This window comes from Hypanus sabinus, chromosome 12, assembly GCF_030144855.1.
Source record: "Hypanus sabinus isolate sHypSab1 chromosome 12, sHypSab1.hap1, whole genome shotgun sequence".
NCBI lineage: Eukaryota > Metazoa > Chordata > Chondrichthyes > Myliobatiformes > Dasyatidae > Hypanus > Hypanus sabinus.
Window position 1 is genome coordinate 109,440,882 of NC_082717.1, and position 17,388 is coordinate 109,458,269.

Here is a 17,388-nt window from a genome sequence, read left to right on the forward strand (position 1 = left end):
GAAATGGACGCTTCATTCCCCCCCCCTCCACCCAGTTGCGTCATTGGCCGCACTGCCCTTGCGCGTGACATAACCGTTGGGGAGGGAAGAGCGCGCTGTCTATGACGTAATGGTCCACCGGCCCATCCGTTTAACCCCACCCCCTCTACCGTTGACTGCGATTCGGACTTTGACGGATGCCGATTGGCCTGGTCAGATGTCAGTCAGGGTGACGTCAGACGCCCGAGGGAAGTGGGTCGAGCCGTTTGAACGTCTGAACGAATGGAGTCGATGTTGCGGTCGCCATTAGCTGGCTGAGGAGAACGGCTCCCGCGTCTGAAGAAGACTGGGAGCGCCGTCAACTACCCCGTCGCTGGAGTTTGCTAATACGTCGAGGTAGCCGGTAAATAGCAGTCAGCGAGATTTTTTTGTTTCAAGTCGATCACCACACCCCCGGTGCCGGTGTCCGAGACAAGCAAGGCCGCCGCCGCCGGGCTCCATTCGGACGGGTGTCGGGGCGGCGAGCTCGGCAGACGCTGAGGTGATGTCGGAAGGGGAAAAGGCGGTGGCGGCGGCTGCGGCCGCGGCCGCGGACAAGGCAGCCGAGGCCATGAACACCGCGGCCGAAGTGGACGACGAGGAGGAGGAGGAGAGTGAAGACGAGAGTGAGATTCTGGAGGAGAGCCCGTGCGGCCGCTGGCAGAAACGACGAGAGGAGGTGAGGCTCGTAAAGGAGGTAGAAACCCACTCGCGCAATGCAGGCTCCCTTTAAACGACTTCCCTTTTCCTCAGGGAGCCTTCTATATTCCGTTCAAGTTTGACAAGTTAACGAGTGTGTAACTCCGCCTCACCAGAGGCTGCGCGACTCGATGATAATAATTGTAGCAGGATCAATGAACGATCAATCAGAGCGTTGAACCCTTTTGTTCAAGAGCCTGGTAGTTGGGAGGTAGTAACTGTTGAACCCAGAGCATGATCTGATGTTGGATGCTGCTCTCCTGCAACAGCATTTCATGTAAATATGTTATATTAAATGTCCCTGGAACTACTTCATCAGATCCTGTTGCTGGCTGTCAGAACGGAGCTGTTGTTGCTTCTGCTTTCTTCTTTCCTCTGCCCTCCCCCCCCCCCCCCCCGTTTCAAAATTAAGGAACCCCAAGTTTTATTTTTGTACTGATTGAGATTATGTTCTGGTATCATCCCTATCTCAATACTGTTTTTTTTTAAACCATGTGTTCTCATTAGGGAAAAATACCAATCAGAAAGTTTGGCATATTATAACTAAATTTGTTTGAGATTGCGATCCATTTTGTGACTTGGTTTTGTTGACAGGAAACACCTCTGGATATAGGGGACAGGTGCAGAACACTTGTGTTGTTCCACTGACTGCTTACAAGTTCAAGTTGGCAAACATGGAACAGTGTGAATTTTGTTAACAGTAACAGTGTTAATTAGTCCGAAGAAAAAAGCAGGCTTTGCTTTTTACAAAAGAAATCGTTCGATCCCTCAATAGTTTTAAGGTTTCGGGAATTTCTGCAGAAGGAACTCTCCAAATCCTGCTTATTTTATTGATCGTTTTGTACATGACCAAATGACAACACTGTCACAGCCAACTTGTTGCTGAGTTAAAAATTAAAAGGAGAAAATGCTGGGAAGACACAACTGTTCAGCTGCATCTGTAGAGGAATGAGAAAATTGGTCTTAGTGCTGTTTCAGATTTCTGTATCTGAGGCTTCGTGCTTTCTCATGTTGAATTATGCATTTGTAATGATACCCAAACTTAGTTTCTGAACCATAATTTCTTTATTACAAAGACCGCCTCCATCTAGATTTGTAACAGTCATGGTCTCTTTATCACGTGCCTGTTGTCGAAAGTCTTGTGTTATCTGGAGAATTGGCTGTCTTCGCTGTTCTATTCCTCACTTTTTTCTGCTGAGCACAGTGAGGAATACAACATTCATTTCTAAATCATAGGTTTAGTGCTCAGCGAATTCGCATTCAGGACCACTTATTACCAACCAAGCCATGGTTTTGAAAATAGGTGGTCTTAAAAACTTCGAAACACAGCTTCAATAACTGTATTGCAGAACGAGAAAGGTTTAGACAAAATCTTGAAGCTAAGGCCCATTCAACTATAAAGGAAGACATAGAGTACTTCAGTACATAAGCAGACCCTTCAGTCCATGACAATTTGGGTAATGTTCTGGGCAATATTAAACATAAGAGAACTAACCACTTATTACTGATTATCAAATGGTGTCTTTAATTAGAAGCATTTAAAAGATGTGTGTCATAGAAAGTGAAGGATTTACATGCTTTGACAGGTTAAGAGTGAGAAGGGGGATGATTGAAGGGAGCATGGAGCAGGCTCTGAATGAATTTGTATATTGGAAGAAGAATTTTATAAGTTGATGACATCAATTCTTGCAATCAGAAAACCCCTTTGGGCAGCTCAGTGTACAGGAATCAAAGGTTTCAGTGGCAGATGACAGATGACCGATGACCAAAGAGCTGATAAGGGCATGGAGGTTTGGCAGAGGCTGCTCTGGAAAAAGCACGGAGGAATTTTTTTTCTTAAAGCAGGCAGTATTTGATGGAATATATATAATGTTAACAAGCTGATACAGTAGCTGGTAAGTTACCCAGAATATTTTTCATGCTCATATTGTGGTAAATAAGCTGATGTGCAAGCAAAGGCATAGTCCAGGAGTATGAGGTAAAATTTGAACGTCTCTTTCTTGACTATTCCATGTTTCATCAAATGCGAAGAATAAGGACAGTGATGTATGAAGCTTTTATGGTGTGCGGCAGATGGAGGTAATCTGGTTTGTCGTTGAGTGACATGCATTCTGAAGTCACTTTGAAGTTGGTGCCACACTCTCAAAATGCTGAAGGAACTCAGCAGGCCAGGCAACATCTATGAAAACAGTAGCTGACATTTTGGGCCGAGACCCTTCAGCAGGACAGGAGAAAAAAAGATGAGCAGATTTAAAAGTGGGGGAGGAAGTTAATACCATTGACTTTGCAATCCTGAGATGGGTTAAGAACAAAAGATGCCATTTGTGATTTCGCATAAATAAAATGATACTTGATGAGATCCAATTTGTTAATAGTGGTTTTTGATGAATAAATAGGCTAGGTTAACTCCCAGCTTTTTTTAAATGGCGCTGTTTGCCATGTTTATGTGGATGGTGGTTTGATTTCACAACTTATCTAAAAGGCAATATTTATGCATTACTTAGTGGCAGTCCCCATTTCAGCTCAATTTTCTGGGGTGGGACTTGACCTGCAACATTTGCCTTGCCTCAGTTGTGAAGCACTCCTGTAAGCTGGTGGATGGAATCAGTACAGGAATTTCATGGAGTTGTGGGAAAGGTGGCCACAATTTAATAACATTGGAAGGTTGTAAAGTTGACAAGGTTCAAATTGAAAAAGGATCTTGTGCTTTCCAGGTGTCTATGATAATTAAACACTTCTAGGGATTCAAGCCGGGTACAAATGATTTCAGGTCATGCCTAGTCCGCTGGTATTTTTATCCCCATGTATTCCATTCCTCCTGATTGCTTAGTCCTCATCCAATCAGGTTTCCGCTTGCCCACCTTGTTTACGCTTGCCCACCTTGTTTACAATTGAATTCCAGTTCTTCCATAGGTCTCACTCTAAATAAGAACTGAAATTCAATTGTAAACTAGGTGGGAGAGTGGATACCCGACTGGATGATGACTAGTCAATCAGGAAGTACAGGGGTATAAATGTCATTGGACTAGACCTGCCCAGGCATCATCCCTGAAGAAATTGGCAGAGTTGTTCATCGAAAGGTTGGTAATAGTTGATATTTGTACCTGACTTGAAGCCCAAGAAGAGTTTAAGGTTTAATTTTTTTTTTGAATGAGTGAAAATAATATTGTTGAGAGCATGAGTGACAGAGGAAAGATGATTTGCAATGGAATTCTAGCAATAGGACCAGAAGTTAACAATGTGGTGAGAAATTGATGAGTAAGTTTGACAAACTTGGGATATGAATTGGGATACGACAATATTTTCCCACTTCCTTCAAGTCCTTTGTTTTACATTTAATGCTTGCTGTAAAACGAATGCACAAACAGCAGGATTAGAAGTAGCAAGGGAGCGGTTGCAATCTGTTTTCCTTTCCACTCTTTTCTCTGAGTAAAGATTTGTTTGTTGTGCACATCAATGTTTTCCAGCTATTTCTACCAAGTTGTAGAAGTCTGACAAGAACTGATCCATCAGAGGATGAGAGCAAATTAAAACTAGGATCTGGCTGTGGTTGCAAAATGTGCCCATATTTGTTGATTCCTGCATGGGAACCAGGGAACTTAGAAAAGACACAAGAAACATCTTGGGCCTAAATCTCCAAGCAAGATGTTGCTTTTCCTTTTTCCTTTGCAATAGGAAAGGTTTGAGAGCTTAAAGTTTGTGAGCAACATAACTGGCAGTAGTACTCTAGTACAAGTAATATTGGGTAATCAATCTGCATTCGCCATTTCTGCTGACAACTCATTCCTCTCTCTCTCCCTTTGTGTTTCCTGTAAACATTTCACCTTACTTTCACCTAACCTCAGTGGAATAAGCCTGCTTACTTTAACCGTTTCTGTTCACTAATTTTGTATACCTTCATCAAATCTCTTCTCATTCTCCTATGCTCCAGGGAATAAAGTCCTAACCAATTCAACCTTGCCCTATAATTCAGGTCTTCAAGTGCTGACAACTTGTAAATTTTCTCTGAACTCTTTCAACCTTATTTACATCTTTCCTGAAGGTAGATGATCAAAACCGCACAGAGAGCTCCAAATTAAGCCGCACCAATGTTTTGTACTTTACCATGACATCCTGTGTACTCAGTTCTTTGATTTATGAAGGCCAATGTGCCAAAAGCCTTCTTTACGACCCTATTTACCTTTCATTCCACTTTCAAGAAATTATGGATCTCTGTTCTACTGCAGTGCCCACTATTCACTGTGTAAGTTCGGTACTGATTTGTCCTCCCAAAGTGCAAGGCCACACATGTCTATATTAAATTCCATTTTTAACCAATTTTTTCGGCTGGTCCAGATCCTGCTGCAAACTTTGATAGTCTTCCTCGTGTCCACTACATCCCAAAACTTGGTGTAATCAGCAAATTTTCTTATCTGGTTTACTACATTATAACCCAGATCATTGATATAGTTGTCAAACAATCGATCCCTGTGGCACATCACTAGTTACAGGCCTTCAATAAGGGAGATAACCATCTACATCCTCTCTCTAGTTTCTCCCACAAAGCCAATTTACTACTTCAACTTGATCGAAACTTCTTGACCGGCCTCCCATGCAGATCTTTGTTAAAGTAGAAGGTGAATTAATGTTTTTTCATATCCAGGGTATATTTTCATTTTAAGGGAGAGAATATTGTACTGGCTTGTTTGCATTTTAAGGCTTTTTTATATAGTGGCTTACCAGATATGATTGTTGCTTAAATCACCCAAGCTGAATGTGGTTTTGGACTGATTATATCAAAAGTCTGAATCAAAACTTTGCATCTGGAGGTGTGATTGGCAGGGAATCTCTTGTCAGTTTACAAGATATACAAATTTTCTAAACATGACATTGAACAGACTTTTTGGCCAATGATATTTGTGCTGCCAAATTAAAAGAATTCTTTCTACCTACACATAATTTATATCAATACATCCCTACATATTCAAAAAACATTTGCCCTGCATGTTCCCTTTAAACTTTCTCTTTCTCACTGCAAATCTATGCCATCTCGTATTTGGCATTTCTACTTCAGGAAATATTCTGGGTGTAGATGCTATCTCGGCCTTTCAATTCCTATCAGTTCTTCCCTCCACCTTTTACACTTGAGAAAACCATTGAAGTTTGTACAACCTCTCATATCTGATACCTTCAAATCTAGACAGCATCTTCTGCACCTTCTCCAAAGCCTCCAAATTTTCCTACAATGGGGTGACAACTTCATGCAATACTGCAAAGTGCGGTGTAGCAGCAACTCAAACAATCCAGTGTGCTGCTGCCAGCCAGGTGGGTCCAATCCAATTTTCAAACAGTTGAAGAAAGTATATGATTTATTAGCACCATGTAAAACATGATCTTGAAGTGATGAAATTTATGAAACTAAAACTAATGATATTAAATGGACTTAAGCAGACTTAAGTGAAGTTAAGCAGTCAACAAAAGATATGAAACCCATTGATCCCCAGTCTTAAACAGCGGAGAACAAAGCACAAATACATAACTAAACCCTTCGCTTTTACCCCGCCCCCAACCACGTGTCTGGTGACCATGATAAATGCGCAACACAGAATATAATGCAGGCAGAAAACAGATGCATAACTCCTACATGCAATTTAACCAAACTTGTATAACTGCATCATAACTTCCTGACTCTTGTATTCTTTGCCCCTGCCATGCCCCTAAACCAGGGGTCAGCAACCCGCGGCTCCGGAGCCGCATGCGGCTCTTTCACCTTTGTGCTGCGGCTCCCTGTGGCTTTGGAAAATAAATGATGAGTATTTAATTAAAATGCATTTAATGTTAGTTTACATTTTGAAATGTAATTCTAAATTTAAAGATTATGGTGATCTTGTACAATCTAAATAAAACGTTGTGACGACCCATTTCCTGGCACATCCGAACCGGCTCACAATTAGCCAGCATTCCGGCTAAGGGAGATAGCCTACGGGGGTTTGTGAGTGCGTGTCTTTTGGAGCATCCGCGCCCATGGGGGGCGGGTTGAGGGAGGCTTAAAAGCAAGGCTGTTTAGTTCGAATAAAGTTATCTTTGACTGCAGTTTACCGACTCCGTGTCGTTATTTTAGCGCTGCGTGTAGCACACTGCTACAACGTGTTTTTTTATCGCTATTAATATACGTCACCACTGCCAATGCCTGACACCCGCCAGTGCGCGATTTCTTTTAATTTTTCGATCCAAGGTAGGCTAACTATGGAGTAACCTTCAACCCAACGTCTTTTTTTCGGAGTTCAAAATGTTTTTGTTGCATGCAGAAATGTAATTTTGTTTTCTCTGCAGGAGTTCATCGATTTCATAAATGCAACATATTATCGTTTGTTTATACATAGCATAAAGGCAAAAAAAACATTGTATGCAGTGTTATTTCATTTTAAATGTCAAACGGGTTTTGCGGCTCCCAGTGTTTTCTTTTCTGTGGGAAACGGGTCCATATGGCTCTTTCAGTGGTAAAGGTTGCCGGCCCCTGCCCTAAACAATCAATGTAACCAAGAGAGCGAGTTTGTTGAATGCTTACGAGCTGGCTTTTTAAAGCAGTTTGTCATTGAGCCTAGTAGGGGATTAGTTGTGCTAGATTGGGTGTTAGGTAATGAACCGGAGGTGATTAGGGAGCTTAAGGTAAAAGAACCCTTAGGAGACTGTGATTACAATATGATTGAGTTCAACTTTAACTTTGATAGGGAGACAATAAAGTCTTATGTAGTAGTATTTAAGTGGAGTAAAGGAAATTACAGTGGTATGAGAGAGGAGTTAGCCAAGGTAAATTGGAAGGAGATGCTGGCAGGGTGACAGCAGAGCAGCAATGATGTGAGTTTCTGGGAAAAATGAGGAAGGTGCAGGATAGATGTATTCTAAAAATGATTGTAAAGAGGGTTTCTTCTTTTTGTTAACTAGCAGGAATGCTAATTTACTGATAACGAGAATGGTATTCCTTTGTAAACCAAATGGGGATTAATTTTCTTTCTTCTGAGTCTGTAAGCTTTTGTTGACGGGCTTTTGGGCAGATCGGCGCGAGGGGGTCGAGAGAGAGGACGCAATGCTCTAAGCTGGGCGAGGATCGGACCCCAAAGGGGGGTCCGAGGCCGGGAGATTCTCCGAGGAGGGGGGGGGGTTGAAGCTAGATGTGCTTGGTTGACCGCTCGCAGGGTCCTGAGCTGTTTGGAGAGTCGAGGAGTTCGGAGGGTCCTGAGCTGTTTGGAGAGTCGAGGAGTTCGGAGGGTCCTGAGCTGCGAGTCGAGGAGTTCGGAGGGGATCGAATGGTGGCCAGAAGACTTCAGTAATTGAGCTCCAACGGTTGTGCACGAAGTGGTTTGGACTTTGATAAGTTTGGCGCCTTTTCTTTAATTTTCTCTTCATATATACTGTATCGTTATTAATCACTTAGTTATAGTAACCTTTATAAATTGTACTCATTTAATCGCATATGGTGTGCTGTCTGTTTTTGGGCGAGGCGGGGACATCACACAGCATCCACACCAGCTGATTACCCAGTTTGGCGGGGCCGAAGGCTGCTCCCCCTAGACGGGAACGAGCTGAGCGAGCCTGAGGCGACCCAGGGAGTTACATGATTAAGTACTCAAACGGCAAAATAGTACAACTGTGGCTGACGAGATGTCAAATCTAATGTGAAAGCAAAAAAGAGCCCATTCAACAAAGCAAACATTAATGGGAAGACAAGATTGGAAAGCTTTTAAAACCATACAGAGATCAACTAAAAGAATCATTAGGAGGGAAAAGATGAAATATGAAAGCATGCTAACAAACAATATCAAAATGGATAGTGAAAACTTTTTCAAATGTGTAAAAAAAAAAGGAATGGAAGTGGATATAGGATCGCTAGAAAATGAGGCCGGAGAAATAACACTGGGGACCAATGGCAGATGAGCTAAATGAGCATTTTGCACCAGTCTTCAATGTGGATGGCACCAGCAGTATGTCAGATTTTGAAGGGAGTGAGGGAAGAGAAGTGAGTGCAGTTATTACTACAAGTTATTACTGCAATGTTAGCATTCATTTTAAGAGGTCTAGAATGCACAAGCATGGATGTGATGCTGTGGTTTTATAAGGCACTGGTGAGGCCTCACCTTCAGTATTATGAACAGTTCTGGGCCCCTCATCTTAGAGGAAAAAATGTGCTGGCATTGGGGAGGTTTCAGAGGAGGTTTGCAAGGATGATTCCAGGAATGAAAGGGTTGTCATACCAGGAACGTTTGATTAGCTGTGGATCTGTACTTGCTGGAATTTAGAAGGATGGTGGGGAGGGGGTGCGAATCTCATTGAAACTTTTTGAATGTTGAAAGGCCTAGACAGAGTAGATGTGGAAAGAATGTTTCCTGTGGTGAGGGAGTCTAGGACAAGAGGGCACAACCTCAGGATAGATGGGTGTCCATTTAAAACAGATGCGGAGAAATTTCTTTAGTTAGAGGGTGGTGAATTTGTGCTTCTTATTACCACAGGCAGCTGTGGAGGCCAGATTGGGGGTATTTAAGGCAGTGCTTGATAGATTCTTGATTGGACATGGCATTAAAGGTTACGGGAAGTGGGAATGAGGGGATAAAAGGATCAGCCATGGCAGAGCTGACTCGATGGGCCAAATGGCCTATTTCTACTCCATGTCTTAAGGTATAATCAAGTTGCATATCACCTCTTAATAAGCATTAGTGTTACAAGGTGCCTGACATGCTTCAGTCTTTGATTCTGTACCCTGCTGCCATTGTGGATCTCAAAAAGTGGTCTTGGAACGAACAGAGTTCACTTCACTTAAGTCTTTTGCTTCTTCCAACACACAGGCTGTGTGACAAACATTTAAAATTACTCTGTTTCCTGCTCCCTATTAACAGTTTTTGTCTAATTAAATTGTTACATTTCTTTATTTTCCTGTCATGCTTGCAAGAAAATGAATATCAAGGTAGTATATGATAACCTACACATACTTTGATAATAAATTTATTGAGATACAGCATGGAATAGGCCCTTCTGGCCCTTCGAATCATGCAGCCCAGCAATCACCTGATTTCGTCTGAGCCTAGTCACAGGACAATTTACAATGACCAGTTAACCTACCAAACATTGTCTTTGAAGTGTGGGAGGAAACCAGAGGAAACACGTGGTTACAGGGAGAATGTACATGCTCCTTACGGGCAGTGGCAGAAATTGAATCTGAGTCATTTGTACTGTAAAGCTTTGAGCTAACCACTACACTACCATGCTGCTTAGAACTTTGAACAAAGCAGGATGAAATGAGCACTTGGAAAGGGAATATTTACGTCTTTGGAAATAGCCTGGTATATGGAATAACTAGATTGATTTTTGTGGAAATGGTGGTCAAATATGGGTCTTCCATTTTATTTTCTATAAATGGTAGCTTATTATTAAAAAAATAAAAATAAACATGAACTAAATAAATTGTAACAGATTGGATTTGATTTTAAAATAGGTCTTGAGCTCAGTTCCCTGCTATTGATCATTGAATACTGTCATTCTGTAATTTTTTTTATTCTGAGGTTTCCCAGTCAAATTTGTCCGTTTCACTAATACATACTTATATTCCAATGTGGGCTGTGTAGTCATTCATCAGGCTTGATATTAAATGTAGTTGGGTGAGTTCATGCACAGCCTTTGCAGTCATGTTGACCCTTCGCTTGGCCAAAATTGGCATCTCTTCTAATTCCAGCAAGTGTCATTTGATAGCAGTTCGGTTTGGGGACTTTTTCCATCATGTGCAAGGACATTTATAGACTAGTAATTATTGCTCAGTGAATTTCATTTATAGTTTCTCTTGCAACTAGAAATGACACTAAATCTGTTTGTCATTTGTGCTTATAGTGTTTAATGTTAAAGTTATAAGCAGGAAGTATAAAGATAATGTTTCAATTTTTCTCATCTAATCTGCACTGGTGTGTATTAATTGATTTTTATTGCAGCACACCAGATATTTTGACTGAACTTAAATTTTTATGAATCTCTTGATCCTTTTTTAATTTAGAGGGGAAGTTTAGTGATATTGGTTGATCATCATATTTGTTGGATTTGTGTTGCTTTGCCTCAAACTTGTAGTTGTTGACATTCAGAGTTAATGAGCAGGGTAATTATGGTGAATAGCTTAAAAAGATTGAATGATGTCGTCTCAGAATAACAGCTATCTTAATGGGTTGCATTTGGAGTATTGCAAAAATTTGATTTGCTGTAATGCACATTTTAGTTTCAGGATGTATCGTCAGATAAATTAAATTTGTTCTTAATAGTGTATTGATTAAACACACAAGTTTATGCATTCTTTGTGTTGATGCAATCAGTGGAATTTACATTTTATATTTAATGTTAAATTATAATTTAACATTGTAATTTTTTGTATGGTCACTGTTTAGAAATATTTATCTTTTAGATTTGATGGCCTTGGTTCAATGAGCAGACTTGATATAGAGGCTATAATCTGCAGTGAAATGATCTAACATCAAAATGCCTTGAGTTCTTAACTACAGAGACCAAATATGTAAGCTGGAGTAGCTGAGTGACTTGTGCTTGTTTCTGATTTTTATGAATAGGACCGTGTTCAATATGTAATTTTGACTTTGTGTTCTTTCCTGGCAATGCTATAAATAATTTCAAAATTAAATCCTATGCATTCTGGTCTAAGGGTTTACATTCCTTTTTTGGAATTTGATTGTCTGGTCTGGTTGTATAACACTTGTGATTCAGATGCCTAAATGTACCCTTGATTTGGCTTTATCCAGTCAAAGATCTATCTTGCTTTACTTTACAAAATGAGATGAAATAAGCAAACTTAGCCTAGTGGTTAGCACAACCTTTACAGTACCAGTGACCTGGGTTCAATTCCTGCTGCTGTCTGTAAGGAGTTTGTATGTTCTAGTGTCTGTGCAGGTTTCCTTTGGGTGCCTCAGTTTCCTCCCATAGTCCAAGGATGTACCAGATGGTAGGTTAATTGGTCATGGTAAATTGCCCCATGATTAAGCTAGGGATAAATGGGTTAGTTCGAAGGGCTGGAAGGGCATGGTATCTCAAAGAATAAAAGAACTTGTTTTCTGTTTGGTGATGTTTTATTAGTACATAATAGAATTGATATTTGCTGTTTTTATTTATCACTCAGGAAGGGGATTGCATTTTATTTTTACAATTCATAAGATGAGTTGGCTGTCTTTTGTCCTCTAGCTACTATTTGAGTAGCTGTATCAATTCATTAGTTTTTTTTTATATAAAGTAATATTATTTTGCCAATTTTGTGCATCCTATGATAGAAATGAAGTTTAGGCATATTAAGTTTACAAACAGCATGAAAATTAGCAGAGTTGTGGATAGTGAGGAAAGCTGTCAAAGGATTCAGCATGATAGAAACCAGTAAGGGCAGGGAAATGCAGATGGAGTTTTGTTAAAGTTGAATCTAAATAAAACTCGGGAGACCAGCTTCTTATAGTTACAACAGTTTATTGTGTACCCTCCTGCAAGAGTTTGAGAGCCGGTTGTCAACGGGAAGGCACCTAAGTACTGCCATCATCTGACAAGTGGACTCCTCTCTGGTTATAGCCATATATTTATATATAGTAAGTCCTATACATTACTGTTGCAAGATGTCGTTAGAACTGTTACGCCCACCAAGTCTGTTGGTGCAAAACTTAGTTACAGGTAAGAGAGTCTGCAAAATCAAGGTTTAATTACAGATGGATGTGCTGTCCAGTCCTTATCAGTTATTCCCTTTGCTAGGCCCTGACTTAATTACAGATGGATATTCACTCCTGTCCTTATCAGTGAGTCCTCCTCCTTCCCCCCCGCCCCACCACTCAAACGAGGGTACACCGTGTATAATTTATCAAATTCTCAATGTCTCTGTAAATAGAGAACTGGTATAAGCCATTTTTTTTGCTAACTGCCGAAGACAGAGCTTACTTTAGCTCAAAAATTCCTGTTCAGTCCATACTATTCTTTTAGCCAGAGGTTACATAGGTTCAAAATTATTTTTTTTATTATATAACCTCAATTCCTCAGTTTAATCCCCGAAAGTGTGAGGTGTTGAAGTTTGGGAGCATTGATACATAGGAGTCTTGGGGTGCAAGTCCACTGCTTCCATGGGATAATGAAGGTGTGTGAATGCTTGCTTTTCATCATTTGGGATGATGAGTATAAATGTTGGGAGGCTATATTGCAGCTCTGTAAAACTGTTAAATGCATTTGGAATATTTCTAGCAATTCTGTTTGTCACATTACAGGAGGGATGTGGAAGCTCAGACAGGCTCATGAATGGGCAGGGAATGGAGGTTATAGGCAATATGCAGGTGGATGGGATAGTTAAAATTGGCTTGGTTGAAATGAACTTTGTGCGTTAAAGGGCCTGTTCCTCTGCTGTTCCATGAAAATACCTAACTTTCTCCACTTTGTCTTGAAACAGGCTTTGTTTGATCACTTGCCCATTTTTGAGGAAGGGTGTCCCATGTGTGATGCTGAACTTCTGTACTCTTGTGGTTTCCAGTTTCACTAAATATTCCACCTTTCAGTTGGCAAATCGGATTCAACATAAATACTTCCATAACTGTCAAGGCTGTAAAATAGTGCTGGATAGGGATAACCTCTGGAGTAATTTACACGATTTAGACAGGTTTATATACCTTGCAATGTTTGTTTTTGTTATTGTTTAAGAGCCAGGCTGAGTAGATATATTTCTGTTCCATGCCATGGATGATAGGGTCATGTTGTGATCTCCTTGCTTGGGCAGTACCCTATTCTAGCTGCATATCATACAACTTTGTGTATCTCTGATGAAACATTGTGGCTATAATGTCTATTTTATCAAAATAATTTTTCCCCATTCATGACTTTTTATTTCTATTCTATGGCTGGAGTCCTGGAGGATTAATTTCCATCATTGTGAACTTGGTTTATTTGTAAGATTATAGTTGGTGTCCTTGGTTTCACCAGAATCTAGATATTTTGCATTGGTATCCTCAGATGTAGTTCTGCATCTGAGATATTCACTGCAGAGCAGGTCATGTCCATTCTTGACAGTAAGAAATATCATTCTGCTTTTCCCTATTCTTCAAGCTATCTCGTGTTAGTCTTATTACAAATAGTAGTTACAAAAAAACATCTGATTTCCTGGGCTACAGTTGTTCAGCACTATTCGGGTCTTTTTATTGGTTGTGGGGGGGCTCTCCATTGAAGTCCAGACATCTCGGGTTATGAATATTATTTTGATGAGAGGATGTTGCTTGTGCATGATATAGCCATTACATTGAGGTAGGACATGGGCTTAATTTTCTACCTTTTGTTAAGAATGGGAAGATTTAGTGTAATCAAGCCTTATTGGCAGTGATATGAACATAAACCAGTGGGTCAGCAGGCATGGTGAGCATATTTGTGTTTAAACAGGTGTAAGTTTGGTTCGACTCAATTACAGGTGCCTTTGCCAACTGCTTTCCTTGCTGATAGTGTTAATGACATCTTGGTGATCTTTTGCTTTTGTGCTCTGGCATATTCTAATGGAAGTTGCAATAGTTGTGTATCTTTATCTTTTTGTCAAGTTAGATATAATATGAGTAAAGGTAAATTGTTGTGGTGGCTGGTGATTAATGATAAAGTATGTTTGGTGCATAAATATACAAACGGGTGTTTAAGTCAGTGAAAATAAAGCTAAACTTCAGACCCAAAAGCAAAGACTGAAAATCATGGAAATGTTCAGCCTGTCAGTCAACACTTTTGTTTCTGTTCCCTGATACACAGCTTGACATTCTATTTCCAGCATTTTCTGTAGCAACATTGGAGCAGATTTCAGGCCTATTACCTATGTTCCTTGCTGGAAGAGAGCATACAAACTGCCAGTGTATCATGACTGAATTCTGTGAATATATCTTGCCTGGTCACCACTTTAGAGAAATGAGGCCTTGGACAGAATTGTTTTCTTCCCAGATTGCTGTATGATTAACCTTTCAATTATTCTGGCTGTTTTCTTCCTCTGGGCTTAAATGACTTTACCAGTCTGTCTTCATGTTCTTGTTCCCACATGTTCCTGCAGCTGCCCAATGTCTTTAGAAAACTTCCTTATCTGTTGCTAGGCAACACATACTTTGTCAGAGCACTTTTAAATTTAGTCTTTGTCTTAGCTGAGAATGCTGGGAGAAAAGGCTGTAGAACCAAAGAACCATATCTGTTTTATATTTACACCGTTTTACATACATTTGTTTTAGTTTAACCGTCCAGATTATGATGATTTATTAAGGCAAATTAATATTACTTGGTATCAACTGGATAAAGGTATTAAAATCCTGATATTCATGGTATCCCACTGTAGATCAAATGAGAGAATAAATATTCTCTGCAAATCCACCATCTTCAACAGGATCTTACCACCAAACACATCTTTACCACTTCCCCACTATCCGCAAGGTTTGCTCCCTGTGATTTCCTTGTCTGTTCATCCCTCCTGGCAGTTAACCTGTCCATTCACCTCCTCCCTCACATTTGTTCAGCCCCCACATAAGATAACACTTCAACTGTGAGTCTGTTGGGGTCATCTACTATATCGAATGCTCCTGGTGCGGCCTTGTCTACGTCAGTGAGACCCCACGGGGGACAGCTTTGTTGAGCACCTTTGCTCCATTTGCAACAAGCAGGATTCCCTGGTGGCCAACCATTTTAATTCCAATATACTGTGGCCATTTTATTAGATATACCTACTCATTAATCAGCCAATCATGTGGCAGCAACTCAATGCATAAAGGCATGCAGGCATGGTGAAGAGATTGTTGTTCAGACCAAACATCAGAATGGGGAAGAAATGTGATCTAAGTGACTTTAACTGTAGAATGATTGGTGCCAAAAAAAGCTGTTCGAATATCTCAGAAACTGCTGATCTCCTTGGAATTTCATGCACAACATTGTCCAGTTTACAGAGGATGTGTAAGAAATGGAAAACATCCAGTGAGTGAGAGTTCTGTGGGCAAAAACTTTTTGTTGATGAAAGCGGTCAGAGGAGAATGGCCAGACTGGTGCAAGCTAACAGGATGGCAACAGTAACTCAAATAATGTGTTAAAACAGTGGTTTGCAGAAGAGCATCTCGGAATGTACAACAAGTTGAACCTTGAAGTGAATGGGCTACAGCAGAAGACCACAAACATCACCAGGAGGTACCAAATAAAGTGGTTACTGAGTGTATGTATACCTTTACTCTGGGGCTGTGGTTCATGGACTCATGAATAAGGTGCTGTCCTAACAGCACTAGGTATTATAGTGAGCTGCTACATTGTTCCCTTTGTAATAATAGAACATGTTTCACTGAGAGTATGTCCTAACTTTAGCACTAGAGAGTTAAAGTAACTCATTATGTCATATCTATGCATTGAGGCAAACTTGTTTTGCATAGTTTTGGGGAGACAAAAATACACAATGTTGGCTGATGGTAGAAAGAGACATTCCCTTTTTGATAGATTTGGATGGGATGAAATCAAGAACTAAAATGGGTTTTAAGATGTAAATCAGTTGCTCAATTTTGTAAGTTGCTGCTCTTCTGAATTCCCTGCTCTAGAGAGCTGTGAAAGCCAAATTATTAACTATATTGAAGGCCAAGATATAAATATTCTTGGTTGCAAAAAGCTTAAAGTTATTAAACAAGAGGAGAACACAGCTGTCAGGGGTGAACGATCGGGACAGGCTTGCAATTTAAAAAAAAAGTTTTACAAAATTGTGAAATTATTTGTTTATTTAGCTGAGGATTTAATGAGTATTTCTTAAACTTTGGTTGCTTGTAAGAGTTTTATTTGATTAGTTGAGCATGTTTGTAATAAATGGTTACAATGAGGTATCCTCAATGTTACAAGCAATTGCACAACTGTGTGTTTAGTAAGTGTAGGATGGAATCGTTGCTGGGAGGTCAGTCTGTCAAGTGTTTGGCATTTCCTTTTACAAGTGACTAATAATGAAGTGTAAATGCTCAACTCCTCCACATGGCAGATATTCATAAACCAAAATTTGAATACCAGCAGCAGTATCAGAATCAGGCTTATCACTGATCTATGTTGTGAAATTTCTTGTTTTGCCGCAGCAGTACAGTACAATATATAAATTGCTGTAAGTTTCAATAAAGAATGTATAAAAATTGTGCACATAAAGAGAAAAATAGTGAGTGTAGTGTTCATGATTGATTCAGAACTCTGATGTAGGAGGAAAATAAGTTTTTCCTGAAATGTTGAGTGTGTATCTTCAGGCTCTTGTACCAATGCCAATGGATGTTGTTTACCTGCATTTCAGAAGGCCTTTGACAAGATGCTGCATATGAGGCTGCTTAACAAGATGAGAGCCCATGGCGTTATGGTAAAGATATCAAGCATGGACAGATGATTGGCTGACTGGCAGGGGCAAGGAGTGGGAATAAAGTGAGGCCTTTTCTGGTTGGCTGCCAGTGACTAGTGGTGTTCCGCAGGGGTCAGTGTTGGGCTGCTTTTCATGTTATTTGTCAGTTGATTTGATGGAATTGATTGCTTTATGGCCAAATTTGCAAAGGATACAAAGTTAGATGGAAGGGCAGGTAGTGTTGCAGAAGCAGGGAGTCTGTCGAAGGACTTGGCCAGTTTGGGGGAATGGGCTAAGATGTGGCAGGTAGGATATAGTGTTTTGTCGAATGAATAAAGACATAGCCT

General features: G+C 40.3%; 1 protein-coding gene across 1 annotated transcript in view; it reads left to right on the top strand.

Annotated features, from left to right (window-relative positions):
* Positions 1-231: 231 nt before the first annotated feature.
* Positions 232-17,388, top strand: part of nrbp1 (nuclear receptor binding protein 1) — an 86,107-nt gene continuing 68,950 nt past the window's right edge. Inside the window, exon 1 of the mRNA XM_059986721.1 lies at positions 232-697. Within this exon, the coding sequence (XP_059842704.1) occupies positions 524-697 (174 nt within the window). The 5' untranslated portion in view covers positions 232-523. The remainder of the gene's footprint in view (positions 698-17,388) is intronic.